Here is a 16,509-nt window from a genome sequence, read left to right on the forward strand (position 1 = left end):
TACCCAATGCAATGCGTCTTTTGATTTCTTGACTGCTGCTTCCGTGGCTGTTGATTGTGGATCCAAGTAAAATGAAATCCTTGACAACTTCAATCTTTTCCCCATTTATCATGATGTTCCTCATTGGTCCAATTGTGAGGATTTTTGTTTTCGTTATGTTGAGGTGCAATCCATACTGAAGGCTATGGTCTTTGATCTTCATTAGTAAGTGCTTCAAGTCCTCTTCACTTTCAGCAAGCAAGGTTGTGTCATCTGCATAACGCAGGTTGTTAATGAGTCTTCCTCCAGTCCTGATCCCCGGTTCTTCTTCATGTACTCCAGCTTCTCAGATTATTTGCTCAGCATACAGATTGAATGGTCAGGCCATATCTACTTCCAATTTTTTGCTATTATAAGTAACGCAGTGGTGAAGCGGGAAGGACTTTTGTTATAAATTTGTTGTTGTTTTTGTTGTTAGTCACCGAGTTGGCTCCAACTCACGATGACCTTATGTATAACAGAACAAAGCGCTGCCCAGTCCTGTGCCATCTTCATGATACAAACAGGAGAGTTCAAGTGAGAAACAAATTACTAGCCATGTACCCAAACATCAGCTGAAGAGGGAGGGTGCTTGCTCATAGATTGCACATAATTCTAGGCAATTATTAACTTTCTAAGTATTTCCTGTTGCAAAGGCCGAGGTGGGGAATGAGAGAAAACCTCATCAGGCATAATAAGCCTGAAACATGCTCATAAAGTGCCTCCCAGCCAACAATAATTCACACATGAGGTTAAGGCAATGTGCTGAAGAAACCTGCTAGCATCTCCTCTGAAATGCTTGGGTCTTGAAATGCTGTGTCTTCCAAGGTGGAGAATATTTTCATTAGTCTGGGGTGGCTTAGGATGGCTCTCTAGGCATAAGAGTAGATCGAATGGCTTCTCAAAGATCAAGAGGGTGAAAGTGTTCAATTATGTCATTCCAACTTATCTGTTTAAACAGAATATAACTGGACATTGCCTAGGCCTATAACTGGGTTTTTTCTCCAGAGCCTTAAAGATGATCTCTTCCTGTCATAAAAAGGAAATCCGCAAATGAGGGGAATCCTAGTTGCCTGCCAAGATGTGGAATTTGGTTGGATGTCTGTGAAGATAACTCCGCATGCAATCAATATCTATTTTAATTTTTCTTCCTAAAGCAAATTAACAAACTGTCTATTCTGTGAAGCATCTGGAAGATTCAGGGCTGGACACTCCTAGCCATGTTCTGTCAGGCTTCCTTAGGTTACTAAAAAATATTAGTGACCGCTGAACCCAACAGGTTGGCTCTGGCCAGCAGGTGGGGAACAGCCAGGCCGCAGCCATCCTGGCTAAGGGGCCATTGACTCCTTCCTTTCCAGGCAGGGCCCTAGGAAGCAGAGATGGGCAGAACTGCAAAAGGTCTGAGAAGAGGATGGCAGGAGAAAGCACTGTTTTCTTTACATTTTGCCTTCTCCTTAACCCTCTCTGTCTACCATTTTGGTTTTTTATTTCAGAAAAGACAACTGTGGCTCTCTTCTCCTGACAAGGATTGAGTGGAGGGGAAAGGAAAGTTGGTGACATACAGAATACAAGCCCTCTAAGGTTGGAAACTATGTTAGCGGGCAACTGAGTGCTTATCACTCAGTAAATGAATAGCAGCTGCAGACAGGCAGCCTCTCCAAACTGAGTTCTCCTAAGCTCCTTAAGCTTTCTATCCTCCTTAACCAAACAAGAGACTCCCTCACACCCTGCTTACTGCTGAGCCCCCCTCAATTTTTAAGAAAGCGTTTTCAATTGTACATCTTTGATGATGACTACTATGGTAAAATGCTATATGTTGCCCAAAGACTAGAAAGATAAAATTTTTCATGTGTTAGGGTAGACAACTTGGGGTGATTTTTAAGTTTTTATCATTTGTTGTTGTTATTGGGTTGTTTTGCCAACAGAAAATTCTTTTAAGAATAAGTCATTACCAACCTTTCATTTTATGTATTTTGCTGAGATTGGAAATTCTCAAAGCCTGAGTTCATTTCTGACCTATGTCTATGTCCTCCCTCTGGAGTCATATGTCACAGACAAGCAGGACAAAAACAAATAAACAGGAATGCAACCAAAGACAATACGCAAGTCTCTCATTTCCAGCCAGATTCCCCAATAAAGCAATGCAGGCAGTATCTTCAAGGTTTGCCATAATCGGGTCATAAAGCTCTACAAGTGTCTATGCATACAGCTTGACATTTGCTTTTCCTTCCCTGAAAAGGGGCAAAAAAGCCAAATGTATAAACATAGAACAGCTGTCTTCTGGCAAAGAGAGTATCCCACTGCACACAGCCACACCCAGAGACAGACACACACACTGAGCCCAATTCCACCCCGCGCTCCAGCCGATTTGATTGCTGCAGGTTTCTCCAAGATTCCACTGAGCTCACCCTCTGATGTAAGAGTAGACGGGAGCCACAGGCTGGGGTGGATCTAAATCCGTCACCTCCTGCTAGAAGCGCCCACGCCCACGCTGATGGGCTCAACCTTGACCTCCCCACCCAGAGACAGGACCAGAATGGAAAGTTACCTTGCAGACAGCTGCCTGGAGGACTGCGTCAAAGCCCCCCTCTGGGGCATCTCGGTTCCGGGACACCCTCTGTTTCCGTACTTCCTCGTTGAAGCTGTCAACTCTGTCTGTAAGAGGCAGCAGATGGCGGAACCCAAAGGATGGGACGCAGTTTGGAAATAACTTGTAACTGCAGAGAAAGAAGAAGGGAATCACTTCACCATCATTGTCCCTAAATTGCAAATAACCAAGCACTCTGTGCATCACTGAGTGCCTTGAGAGGCAGCTATTATCCAATAAATATTCACCCAGCACCTACCATATGCCCCTGGGACAGGCATTGTAGGAGAATGAAGATAAACACCATAGTTCCTACTCTCCAAACATCAAGTGTTAAACTGCGGGCAAGACAGCATATACCCATTGCTACTGAGTTGACCCAGACTCATGGCAACCCCATGTGTGTCAGAGTAGTAGAATTGTGCTCCAGAGGATTTTTAATGGCTAATTTTTCAGAAGTAGATCAACAGGTCTTTCTTCCAAGGAGCCTCTGGGTGGACTCAAGCCTCCCAACCTTTCAGTTAGCAGCTGAGCGTGTCAAATGTTTGCGTCACACAAGGACTCCAGGATAAAATATACCAATTACTAAGTGAATGGTATGGATAATTATAATCTGTATTATATACAGGTAATAGTAGGCTATAGTGTTCAGAGGACGACTTCAGGAACGAGACCTGACGTGGGCCTCGAAAGACATGTAGGACTAGAGACATGGCACTGCCTGAGCAGAGTGGAGGGGAAAGGTTCTCCTGGGCTGAGGAAGGTGGGCATAGTGGGAAGGCAGTGTGAGCAGTTACTCTACGAAACAGACATCTCATATCAACTCATCAATTTCATATCAATGCATCAAATATCAACTCTGGGGCTGTTCAGTGATAAATAACCACGTTATGCCCCCTTCATATCAACCCACTCAGAGGTCACCAGGATGTGAATCCACTAAAAAAAACCCACTGCCGTCGAGTCAATTCTGACGCATAGTGACCCTACAGGACAGAGTAGAACTGCCCTATAAAGTTTCCAAGGAGCGCCTGGCGGATTTGAACTGCCAACCTGTTGGTTAGCAGCCATAGCACTTAACCACTACACCACCGGGGCTTCCACCAGGATGTGATCACATGCTAAATGGAACAGAAATGAAGATGTCCTTTCGGCTTCTTCATTCATTTACAAAGATAATAAGTATAAACTTATCAGCTCTCCTGGAAGTAACAGCAATCATATAGAAACTAATCATCTTCAAATGGAAAATACACCTGGAGATTGGGAAAGAAGGGAACATTGCACATCAACAGTAGATTGAGGCCATGTCTTTCTCCTGAAATACTGGGCAATCCCCTCTTCATTCTGCAGAAAACCCACTGCCGTTGAGTCAGTTCCAACTCATAGCAACCCTGTAGCACAGAGGTGAACTGCCCCATAGAGTTTCCAAGGCTGTAATCTTTACAGAAGCAGATTGCCACATCTTTCTCCCATAGAGCGGCTGATGGATTCAAACCACCAATCTTTCAGTTAGCAGCCATGTGCTTAACTGCTGAGCCACTAGGGCTCCCTTCAGTCTGCATACCAAAAAAAAACAAAAAAAAACTAAACCCAGTGCTGTCGAGTTGATTCCGACTCATAGCGACCCTACAGGACAGGGTAGAACTGCCCCATTGAGTTTCCAAAGAGCACCTGGCGGATTCGAACTGCCGACCCTTTGGTTAGCAGCCGTAGCACTTAACCACTACGCCTCCAGGGTTTCCCACAGGGGATCCCAAATGGCTCCTCTCCTGGGGGAAAGTAAGGTCCCAATTACAGTTCTAGGAGTTTCAGCCCAATACTTGGTGTCATTATGTGGCTAATGAAATAGGAAGAGAGGCCTTATATTGTTCGGTGAATGGTCCACTAGGGAAAGGAGGAATAACAAAAGTGTTCCAGCTAGAGAGAAGCACAGGCAAGAGCCCTGTGGCAGCAGGGAGCACAGAGAGCCCAAGGACAGAGAAGGCCGATGGGGCTACAGTGAAGAGAGTAAAGAGCAAGAACAGGCTAAGGCGCGGCTGGGGAGGCAGGCTGCAGTAGACTGCGCAGGGTCTGCGGCCGTGTTAGGGAAGCCATCTTGCAGACAAAAGATGAAAAATAAACACTGAGAGGCCCAGGGGAAAGGCTTTATAATCCAATTCAAGCCGTTTGCGTGGGAAGGGAAACAGGCTTAGCAACTACTGGGAGGACCCAGCCCAACTGCTGCTGAGCAGCAAGCATCAGTGCAGGTCAGGGCAGGCCCCGCTCCTTCCTGCAGGATGCAATCTTTGGCTTTCTAAGAGACTATTCCATTTCTTCTGGGGGCTGTAGTCCCTGCTCCATCCACCACAGTCACAACAACATAGCACAGGGCCCCCGGCTATAGAATAACGAACCAGCTCTGGACAGAACCAACCCTACTTCCACAACAGCTACGGTTCTCTCTGGACGGGGGAAACAGCTAGAGGCTTCCCCTAACTTGCCTCTCCTCTGTTTCATGCCCTCCTCCTTCTCTAAAATCTTCATGGACACCTTGTGCGCAGACAGACCAGGCTCCTTTTTTAACCAATGCCCGGGGCCACCCAAGCTTTTCATTGCTGTCTCATTTTGTCATAAAGAGAACAGTCATGGAAAATGCATTTCCAGCTGGGGGAGGAGCTGAGCTGAGGCCCCCTCTGTAGCTACTCAACAAACAGACAGACCGAGAAGGAAGTAAACATGCCCGAGCTCGCACGTCCCTCTCTTTCTTCCACCAAGCCCCTACCCTCTATGTGTTGTTCTGGTCCATGATTCAGGACTTCAGGTGTGTGCTTATTGTCATAGGTGGTTGCGATGGTCCAGGAAAAGGAGAGGAGAAACACAATAATTGCTGTTTGATGAAAAAACCGGAAAAGCTATGAAAAGTTCAGTTAAAGCAGGCACTTTTTCCCTATTCCCTTTCGCGCCCTCAAAGAGCAATCAGCTGGTAAATTTGTATAGTGGAAAATTGTCACTCAGTAATTGGGGACTAGAAAATGTGTCTGCCAGTGAGAAGCCTTCATTACAGAAAATTTGTTATAACCAGTCAGAGTCATTTCTTCCTAGGAGGGAAACAGCTTTGTCACACAGACCCTGTGGCTGTCTTGGTAGTCGTGTTGCCAAGACTTTTTTTTTTTTTTTAATTTTTATTGTGCTTTAAGTGAAAGTTTACAAATCAAGTTAGTCTCTCATACAAAAATTTATATACACCTTGTTATATATATATTTTTTTATATACTCCTAGTCGCTCTCCCCCTCTCTCCACCTTCTCTCCACCCTCTATTTTTGTGTCCATTCAGCCAGCTTCTGACCCCCTCTGCCCTCTCGTCTTCCCTCCAGACAGGAGTTGCCCACATAGTCTCATGTGTCTACTTCACCAGTATCATATCATGACTAGTTATTTAATTGAAGCACCTGGAAGAGCTGACCAGGTGGCTTGAAGTTCTGCATGTTTTGGGGTCTCATGCCAGGAGACCCTCTCACCCTCACCCTAGGGGCTGTGCCTGTATCTGTAGGGCCCTAGTTTGGAGCCATGTACAGAGTTACTAAATTTAGGATTATTAACCAAGAATATAAAAAATAAAATACATATGCTTAAAAGACTCAGGGGAGGGTTTGTGTATAAAAGTGAGGCCGACTCGAAGACCACTAGATCTAGGCAAAAACAGAAAACAATTCACACACTTCAGGACAATACTGTGGATTAAGCTGGCATGGAAAGAATTCCCTTCTTACTCTAGATATGTAGAAATGCTGGATAAAATATCATTTAAAAATTGCTTAATATGTAGCCAAGACTAGAAGCTGGAAAGGGAAATCCCAGGGGCGGAAATGAAGAGGAGACGATTCCACAAATGGAGGGACTCAGGAGAAAACTAAGATATAAGCAGGAGCTCGTCCAAAGAGCAGCCGGAGTACAGGACTTGACGGAGGTCCTAAGGGCCAGGGACAGGATCCTAAGAGGGACAATCACGAGCCTCAGGCCTGTGCAACGCTGAGTACTGGAAGAGGACCCTGCCCCATCACTAAAACCAGAAACAGGAAAACTCCAGACACTGGCCTGGGAAAAAGGCAAGGAAGCTTACTATCGCTCCCAGCCATGAGCAAGATGAATCCTGTTAAAATTGTAACCCCGGGCCTGCAGTATGAGCAAGCCTGAATTCTCTACTTTTATGGTGAGGGAGGTGCAACCGTTAAGCGCTCAGCTGCTAACTGAAAGTTTGTTGGTTCAAACCCACCCAATGGCTCTTCAGGAGAAAGACCTGGCAATCTGCTTCCGTTAAGACTACCGTATTTTCCATAAATAATGCACACGGTCTACATTTGTTTGTCAACTGCACCCTCCCCCCATGGGGTATTTTCATTAGTGCCACTACACCAATTTTTTTTTTAATTAGCATAACGCGCTTACAGAAAAACCTTGTAGGGTGGGGGGAGAGGGCATGGTTGGCAAACAAACATAGAAGGTGCACGTTATTTGCATAAAAATATGGTATAACCAAGAAAACCCTATGGGGCAGTTCTACTCTGTCACATGGGGTCACCATGAGTCAGAATCAACTTGACAGCACGCAACAACAACAATGGTGAGGGAACCCCCAGCTAAGAAACTAACAAGAAAGCTAGCCCCACAGTGAAACCTGGAGGATCCTGGCAACAGCAAACATAAACTGCTTTGCAGGGATGCCAGTACCATACGGGTATGTGATCCTCCAATGGAAAACAACCTCTGATGAAGATGAGCTAGTGGAAAAGTTACAAACTCCATGAAGAAACAAACCACCACGAAGGCAGGCCAGGAAACCCAACAAATTAAAGGATCCACAATTCAAGAAACAGTGTTATGGATTGAACTGTGTCCCCCAAAAATATGTGCTGTAAAGCCTAACCTCTATGCCTGTGATTATAACCCCATTTGGGAATGGGTTGTCTTTGTTATGTTAACGAGACAGGGTTAGCATTGTCTTGAGTCAATCTCTTTTGAGATATAAAAGAGATTAAACAAGAAAGCCAAAATGGGGGGAGAGAGACACTAAGCCACATGAAGATCACCGAGGAGCAGAGGCTCAGAAGAGACAAACACCTTCCTCCAGAGCTGACAGAGGGAGAAAGCCGTTCCCTAGAGCTGGCACCCTGAATTTGGACTTCTAGCCTCCTAAATGGTGAGAAAATAAATTTCTGTTTGTTAAAGCCACTTATTTGTAGTACTTCTGTTATAGCAGCTCTAGATAACTAGCACACAGAGATAACAGAATGATTTTGAAATATTTTAAGACACGGATATTTAAAACGCTCAAGGAGGTGAAGAACTAGAAATCAAAGGCCAAATTGGGTATTGTAAGTGAAAAAAAAAAAAAAGAAGGCGGGGGGTGGGGACCATTATAAGAAACATATGGGTCTGGAAAAGAACCAAATACAATTTATAGAAATGAAAAAGAGAGTCACTGAAATACAAAAGCAAAGCTTTAACATATGGATTAAACAGCTGAAGAACAAAATTGTAAACTGGAAGCAATTTCCTATCGTACACCTAAGAGAGAAAGAAAGAAATTATGAGAGAAAAATTAAGAAGCACTAAGTTTGGAAGGAGAAGCTCTAACCCATACCTAATAGTGTCAGAAGGAAAATGGAGAGAATAGGAGAGAAGAAACATTCAAAGTGATAATCTCTGTGAACATTCAAGAATGAACGATGTACTCTTAGGTTAAACAGGCAAACCAAGCTCTGAGCAACGTAAATAAAAGCAAATCCAGCCTACATACAACAGAGTGCAGATTATTATAGAATAGGAAAAACACAGAGAAAATATTAAAAGTTTCAGAGAGAAGGAAATTCAGACTGACAGAAGATTTCTTACCATCTACAAGAAATGTCAGAAGATAACAAAATAATACCATTGAGATGGAGAAGGAACAGTATGACTTCTTGGAAAAAAGACAAAAAGAGTAAGAAAAAATACAAAAGATGAAGGATGAGACTTACCTCGCTTGCAAATATTTTTATATGATGTGTGTTTCAACAACAGCCCAATACCTCTAACAAAATAAAATGTTCAGAGGTAGAAATAACACGCCAGATTAATCCTTCAAATCCTGTATCACTGCTTATCATATGGCTCTTCCCACAGAAACTATACAGTCCTATAGCTCAGGATAGTAACTAAACTGGTCTTTAATCTGGTGATTAAACTACTCTACGTCCTGGTATTTTTTCCTCTGGTAGCCCTGGTATGGCTTACCTCAGTTCTGGCATTTCTGATGTATTCTAAGATGGGAAAGTATGAGGCTGCCATTTTTATTCCTTTCCCAGAAACATCTGGAACAAAATGAACATTCCACCTCAGGAGGGCCCTGCACTCTCTTTTCTCTGAGAAGTCCTGCACAGAGGCTAAATCACTCCTCCTACATTGTCATCTCCCTAACACAGCACCACCACAGGAGAGAAAATCCTAACCGAAGGTGCCACAGGAGCTTTAAAAAAAAAAAAACCTGTGGTTTTCCTTTTCTAGGTGGAGGAAAATAACAGACAAGTATCACCAACAAATATCTACCAAACCAGGCACGGAATACAAACAACTAAGGCAGGCTGCCTGCAAGACAAGAGGGCATGGTAGAGACTGCGGCAGCCGAACAATACATGTACAGGCCCAGTGTTGCGGGATCCACCAATTTTTCAAGAAAAACCTAGAAATCCTGGTTATTTGGGGTCAAATCTTCTGTTTTTTAAATCTTGGTGGCTAATTCCCAGTGTTACTGACACAGAAAGACAAATGGGGAGGTAACTGTCTAAGGGGTACAGAGTTTCTGTTTGGGGTGGTGAAAAAGTTTTGGGGAAATAGAGTAGTGATGTTTGCACAACATGGCGGATACAGCTAAAGCTACTGAAACTACACACAAAAAATTATTAAAATGGCAAATTTTATATTATATGTTATATTCACCCCAATGATTTTTAAAATGGTTTTTCAATATACTGGACCTCACTTTGTAAGATAATAAATAACAAAACAAATAAACGGAAGAAATACAGAAAAACAAATAAAGCCTATCCATAGGCTGGGTCAGGCTCCTGGCTTGCGCTGTTCTCTCCAGGAGCAATGAGGACTCTCCAGGGAGACGGGATGCCATACAAGTTCCACTGCCTGGACATGGGAAATAGGTCTCAGACTGCTCCTGAAGCCAGGGGACTCCCAGATGTATTGCTCAGCTCAGAGATGAAAGATTTGCGTGACCTAGACCTGGTGATTCCTTTGAAGCCCCCATTCTCCACTGCATTTCCTGTCTCACCAGCAGCTTTTCAGCGTGCCTTGTCCTCACTGGTCAAGAATTTTCCGGTCTGCAATTGATTACGCCTTCTAGGGCTTAGAGAAGGAAGTCTGAATAAGTAATGTGTCATAACATTGAATATTCAAATGCCGAGTGCCCAAGGCCAGTCCTGCATCCTCTGCCAGTTTCCAAACTGTTAGTGGGCAGCCCTTGGAAAAAGGGAAGTAGAGACCCGCCCACTCTGTCTGGAGACAGGGCCAAGTCAGAGGGCAGAGAGGAAAGGCAACGGATGGAATCATTCTTCCGGATGAACTGAAAAAGGTTTTGGTTAAGACGCTGTTGCTCCTGGTAAGTAGCAAAACTTCATCAATAGGATTGGCATCGGGATTCAGCTCAAAAGGGGCTTGCAGTCAGGACCAAAGTAATAAAAAATGCCAACAGCTATAACAAAATGTTTAAGAAAATGTTCTGCATCCCACTTTGGTGAGAAACGTCTGTGGTCTTAAACGCTAGCAAGCAGCCATCTAAGAGGCATCAATTGGTCTCAACCCACATGGAGCAAAAGAGAATGAAGAACACCAAGGACATAAGGTAAGTATGAGCCCAAAAGACAGAAAGGGCCACATAAACAAGAGACTACATCAGCCTGAGACCAGAACTAGATGGTGCCTGGCTACCACGATGACTGCCCTGACAGGGAACACAACAGAGAATTCCTGATGGAGTAGAAGACTAGGATGCAGACCTCAAATTCTTGTAAAAAGACCAGACTTAATGGTTTGACTGAGGCTAAAGGGACCCCAGAGGTCATGGTCCCCAGACCTTCTGTTAGCCCAAGACTGGGACCATTCCCGAAGCCAACTCTTCAGAAAGGGATTGGACTGGACTATAAGAAAATGATACTGGTGAGGAGTGAGCTTCTTGGCTCAAGTAGACACATAAGACTATGTGGGCAGCTCCTATCGGCAGGCAAGATGAGAAGGCAGAGGGGGACGGAAGCTGATTGAATGGATACCGGGAATACGGTGGAGAGGAGGAGTGTGCTGTCTCATTTGGGGGAGAGTAGCTAGGAAAACATGGCAAGGTGTGTATAAGTTTTTGTATGAGAGACTGACTTATTTGTAAGCTTTCACTTAAAGCACAATAAATAAAAAAATAAATTTAAAAAAATGCCAGCAGCCATCTGTGGCCAGGAGGAAGCTACACCCAATAATTGATGGCGCAGTGGTTAAGCACTCCGCTGCTAACAGAAAGGTTGGCGGTTCAAACCCACCAGCTGCTCCATGGGAGAAAGATGTGGCAATCTGCTTCTGTAAAGATTTACAGCGTTGGACATCTTTCTCCATTTGTTGCTCCTCTTGGCAGCAAAACTTTCCCCAAGGATTTCTCTGTATTTGTTGTTTTAATTCTTCTCTTACATCCTTTTTGGCTTTTGCCTCCATCACTCCACAAAAACTGCTCTTGTTAAGACAACTAATGAACTCCATATTGCTAAATCGTCTGGTCAATTGTCAGTCCTCAACTTATCTGTCATCAGCATTTGACACAGTTGATCATTCCGTTCTCCTTGAAACTCTTTCTTCCCCTGACTTCTAGGATGCCACCACGTTCAACTGGCTTTCCTCATATCTCATTGCATGTTCCTTCTCAATACCCTTTGCTGGTTCCTCCACTTCTCCCCAATCTCCTAAAAGTTAGAATACTGAACGCTTGGTCTTTGGTCCTCACCCTTTTTCTAAAAAAAAAAAAAAAAGGCAACGGATGGAATCATTCTTCCGGATGAACTGAAAAAGGTTTTGGTTAAGACGCTGTTGCTCCTGGTAAGTAGCAAAACTTCACCAATAGGATTTGGCATCGGGATTCAGCTCAAAAGGGGCTTGCAGTCAGGACCAAAGTAATAAAAAATGCCAACAGCTCTAACAAAATGTTTAAGAAAACGTCCTGCATCCCACTTTGGTGAGAGGCATCTGTGGTCTTAAGCCTTGGAAATTCTGTGCGGCAGCTCTACTCTGTCCTATAAAGTCGCTATGATTTGGAATCTACTTGACAGCAACAAGTTTGGTTTGGTGTTTCAGTGCCTCTTCACGGTTAAGGAACTTAGAAGCAGCTCATTTGTATTTAAAATTTTTTCTTTCCTCACTATTTTCCTACCACTGTGTCTGTAATTACTGATGCAATTGGTTCTGCCTTCCACCACTCTGGAAAGATAATGTTACCAACCCCTGAGAAGATCTAAGTTAGCTTCTAGGAAAGTATACAGAAGGATCAGGAAGGATTCAGAAGAATATATACCACCACCAGCACAATCAGTACCTCACCCCAACCTCCCAGCCCAACCTAGAGCTGGGATCTGTTAATGCTGCCAAAGATGAATTGTGGGGACAAGCAGGCTCAGGAGCTTAAAAACATCCCATGGACCCTCCAGCTCTGTCTTCACCTTGGTGGTGGCCAAGGAGACCAAGAGTTAAGAATGACACCACAAAGATGGAAGGAGCTCAGATCACTGAGTCACCACTTGAAGGAAAGCAACCCTCATCAGCAAGCAAGAAATAAACATTGTGCTGAGCCACTGAGATTTGGGGGCTGTTTGTTACTGCAGCATACATAGCCTAACATTACCCTTAGGCATGTGTCTAGAGGGTGAGGGTAGGGGTAGCATCAGAACAGGTATCATTACTCAGCCTCAGGTCAAGAATTTGTGTTATACTATGATTTGGATGGAAAAATATAGGTATTATGTTTGTGTGACTGCAGACTCTGAAAGTAGCTAACTTGCTAGTTTTCCAGGCCTACTTCCTTACTATTTGTGCAATCGTAGGTGAGTTACTTATTCTCTCCAGGCCTCAGTTTCCTCATCTGTAACATCTGGCTTATGCTTACCTTAGAGACCTCAAAAGGTTGCTAAAAGATTTCAATGAGATAACCCGTATAAAATGCTTAGCACAGTGCCTTACACTTAATAAGCACTTAAGTTTTAGCTACTCCTTGTCTAGTGACTGTTTTGGGGCCTCACTAAAGTTGAATGTAACGATGAGGCAAGAAAAAGTTGGACGTGAATGCTGACTGTGTTCACAGTGCACAATACTGATGTTTAAGGGAACACTTGAAAGAACAGAAAAGAAACAAACCAGCCTTACAGAGGATGAGTTAAGGGGATCGGTAATGTGATTCCTCCACCCGACAGACGCGTACACACAAACATCCCAAGGCTGGCCAGACACGCTTCCTCTTCGTTCTGGCATACAGATAAACTGGCTCCCAGCCTCCTTGCCAGAACTCCGTTCTGTCTGACAGAATTTAAGAGCAGAAGTGGCAAAGGCCACTTCAGTCCCAGTCCATAAGAACCTTCTATGTGTGATTCTCCAGGCATGACGGCCTCAGAAGCCACATGTGGGAGATGGTGGAGCCCAAGATAGAAGGGGCCTGGGTCCCTGAATCAACGCCTGGAGGAGGGATGTCTACTGATCATGACACCCATATGGACTTAGGTGAGTAAGAAATAAACTTTATCAAGTTCTATCCATCATACACTTTTGGATTTGTTTGCTGCGGCAGTTAGGCAATAATTTGTCCAAAATGTCCAACGGTTGTTAAACGACTTACAATGAAAAAAAAAAAATCATTCATACCATTAAATCACAATGCTTTTATTTAGCTTTGTCAAAGTTATAGTTATTAATGTAAACAACAGGGATAGACTTTTGAATTTATCATGAAGCACCTCAATTATCCAAGCAAGAGACAAGTTTGAGTGGTTCTGCCTGTTCTTTCCCAGATCACCTGGGGGCTGTCACTTCCTGAAGACATTGTCTACAATCTGTTAACGTGAGAAAACAGTGTTGTGCAAGTCAAGAAGGAAAATAAATGGGCCATGACCATGATATCTTTAAGCAACCTTGTGACAGTTCATTTCTTCACAGGCTGTGGAAGAACAGAACTCAGTCATCATTAATCAAATTAAATGCCTAGCTCTGGTCACCCCTCCTAAATAAGAAAAAAAAAAAATAAGCTCCCCTAATTGTTTCTCTGGGCTAAGCCTCCTTGCTGCTCCATTCCCCCAGCCTCAGATACCCAATAGAAGGCCAGCTGGCCACTTACCCAATGCATGGATTGTTCTGGTACCTCGGCGCTGTATAGGAGAAAGGGGAGATGTTCTTGTCTACGAAAGAGCCAAACCCCAATCGGAAATTGCTGGTAAGCTTCCTCATCTCCTCAGCGAGCTTGGTGCCCAGGTTTCGGATGTTGTCCAAGTCATCCTTCATGGACAGGGAGAGGTCCATGAGGTAGTACAAGTCCACAGGATAATCCTCCACTTGTCGAACCTGCAGCTGAAAGGTAGTCTTGTCACCTGTGCCAACAGATAGGTCATGCATATTAGGGGTCATGCAATTTTGAGAGGGTTGAGGGGATGGATTTTACTTTCAAAGCTAGTCTACCTCTTACTTTTTTTTAGCGATCGTATGCCTTTCAGAGGGAAATACAGTGAATGACGTGAATACGGGTGCTGAGGGTGAAGCTCTAGGTTCTCCTTCGTAAACACTTGGCTGGGCAAAGAAATTCTTTAATAACCAGGCACTTTAGTTCTTAGAGGTGTTCTGTTTTCTTAGCAAAAAGGGCCTTTGGGTAATTGGTAGACAGTGACGCAAAAAGTTCCATGGATACAAAGTGGGTGGAGAGTAGCCAACCAACCACATACCAACTCCAAGAAAGGATCAGCCAAGATGGGAATGTGGCTGGGAGGAGATTGCTAAGATGAGTGTGAAATAGTAAACAGGGAGAAAACTAGCAAAAGGAAAGTGCAGCCATGGGTAAGTGAGAATTGAGGTAGGGAGGAGAGAAGGATATCAAAAACACCTATTCTTCTGCCACATCACCTGTTTCTATTTCCTTACCCATTTATCAGACACCAGTATTTAGTTTTCAGGCATATTTGACCATTTGGGGATATCTCAGGCCAATTTGTTATCATTAGAAATGAATTATAGGTATAAATATAGGAAGATGAGTTTCAAATTTTATCCTTATTTAAAAAAAAAGTAAGAAAGAGAAAAGAAAAAAAAAACACAAATTTATCTACCAGCTACAAGAAAGAGAAAATAATCTTTGGTTCTGTGGCAAGATACCCAGTGGGTAGAGCAAATGGGGATTAATTCAGAGGAAGAGAACAAAGAGAAAAGGCAGTGTCTGGGAGGCGTGGCCTCTGCTAGCTTTCACTCCAGAGGTCACAGACAGGCCCAAGGCAGGGCAATAACTGGAGCACACAGACCAGGAAATGACCCTTAAATCATTTCATAATCTAAAAACAAATCATTTAGAACTAATTTCGAGGCTCAAAAATCACACCAGGTAATTTTATCTGCTCTTGAGTTCACTGAATGCCTTCCGGGGGTACCAAGAGATGTCCTATTTATCCAGAGTAGAACTGTCCACGCCCATTTGAAATCTGGATGCCCTCTTTGTGTTTCGAGATGCAATAGCAAAGACAGCCTCACTCCTGCCCAAGGGGTCCACACCTGATCTGCCTGCAGCCAGGACTTGAAGCAACCAACCTCTCACCTCAAGCTGACAACCAGCAAGCTGAAGCCTTCTGGAGCCTGCAGGATAGAGCAACCAACCTATCACCTCAAGTTGAAAACCAGCAAGCTGAAGCCTTCTGGAGCTTACAAGACAGGGAACACAATCCTCTATGCTCCTTTCCTCCTCCCCGCATTTTATTAACTAGACCATGAAGAATCAAATGACTAAAAGATTTCAGTCCAAGTTCTACCTCTGTCACTCCACTAGGTGTGAAATCTGAGCCTCAGTTTCCTTAAACATACCAGCTGCCATCAAGCCGACTCCGGCTCATAACATATGTGCCAAAACAGAACTGTGCTCCATAGGGTGTTCAATGGCTGATTGTTCGGGAGTGGATCACCGGCCCTATACTCCAAGGTGCCTCTGGGGGGACTCAAACTTCCAACCTCTTGGTTAGCAGCCAAGCACATTCACCATTTGCCACGCCCAGGGACCCCTCCTTAAATGTTAAATGGAAATAATGACAACAACCACACTGGAAGGATTGTTTAGGGTTACGATGTGCTCCTTGGGAGAGAAGAGTTTTATAAGCAGTAAAGCCTACATAAATGAGGTATGGATGTTATAATTATTGTCTGTAGCCTAAGTGACAGCTCCAAGTCTCCGTCCCCTGACTTGTCTCTACACATCCCGTGTTTGTTGCCTCAAGGCTGGTGCTGTTTGAGTTGCCAGTTGGTATGGGCTTATTTTTAAAAACCATCAGAGTCTGACTCAAACAGGAATGCTGGAGATTTCTTCCAGAATGTATTCCGACTGCTGTAGAATCTGTATCTGGCTCCCATCAGACAGACAAGAGCAGGTCCCTCCACAGGGCCCCTCCCAGCCTTGGATGCCACATCACACAGCGGTGGGGGTAGGGAGGTGAGAGGAGTTGGGGGAGGGGAGGCCCCACCTTGACCCTTGCAAACTGACAGACAACAGACTTAGACAACAGGCTTTAAACGGTAGAGTCTCCAAGGGTAGAGTCTGCAATTGCACCCTTTCCGTCCAATACCACAGCCTCTTGAAAGGCCTTTTGCATGTCTCGTTGCCTGTCCCCTTCTT

General features: G+C 44.1%; 1 protein-coding gene across 1 annotated transcript in view; it reads right to left on the minus strand.

Moving 5' to 3' along the window:
• The window catches only part of ITGB5 (integrin subunit beta 5), a 135,920-nt gene that overhangs the window by 87,145 nt on the left and 32,266 nt on the right, over window positions 1-16,509 (minus strand). The window contains exons 4-5 of the mRNA XM_049878730.1: window positions 13,987-14,236; window positions 2,567-2,735 (exon numbers count right to left, since the gene is read on the minus strand). Of these exons, the coding sequence (XP_049734687.1) occupies window positions 2,567-2,735; window positions 13,987-14,236 (419 nt within the window). The remainder of the gene's footprint in view (window positions 1-2,566; window positions 2,736-13,986; window positions 14,237-16,509) is intronic.

The sequence above is a fragment of the Elephas maximus genome, chromosome 1 (assembly GCF_024166365.1).
Source record: "Elephas maximus indicus isolate mEleMax1 chromosome 1, mEleMax1 primary haplotype, whole genome shotgun sequence".
Classification (NCBI taxonomy): Eukaryota; Metazoa; Chordata; class Mammalia; order Proboscidea; family Elephantidae; genus Elephas; species Elephas maximus.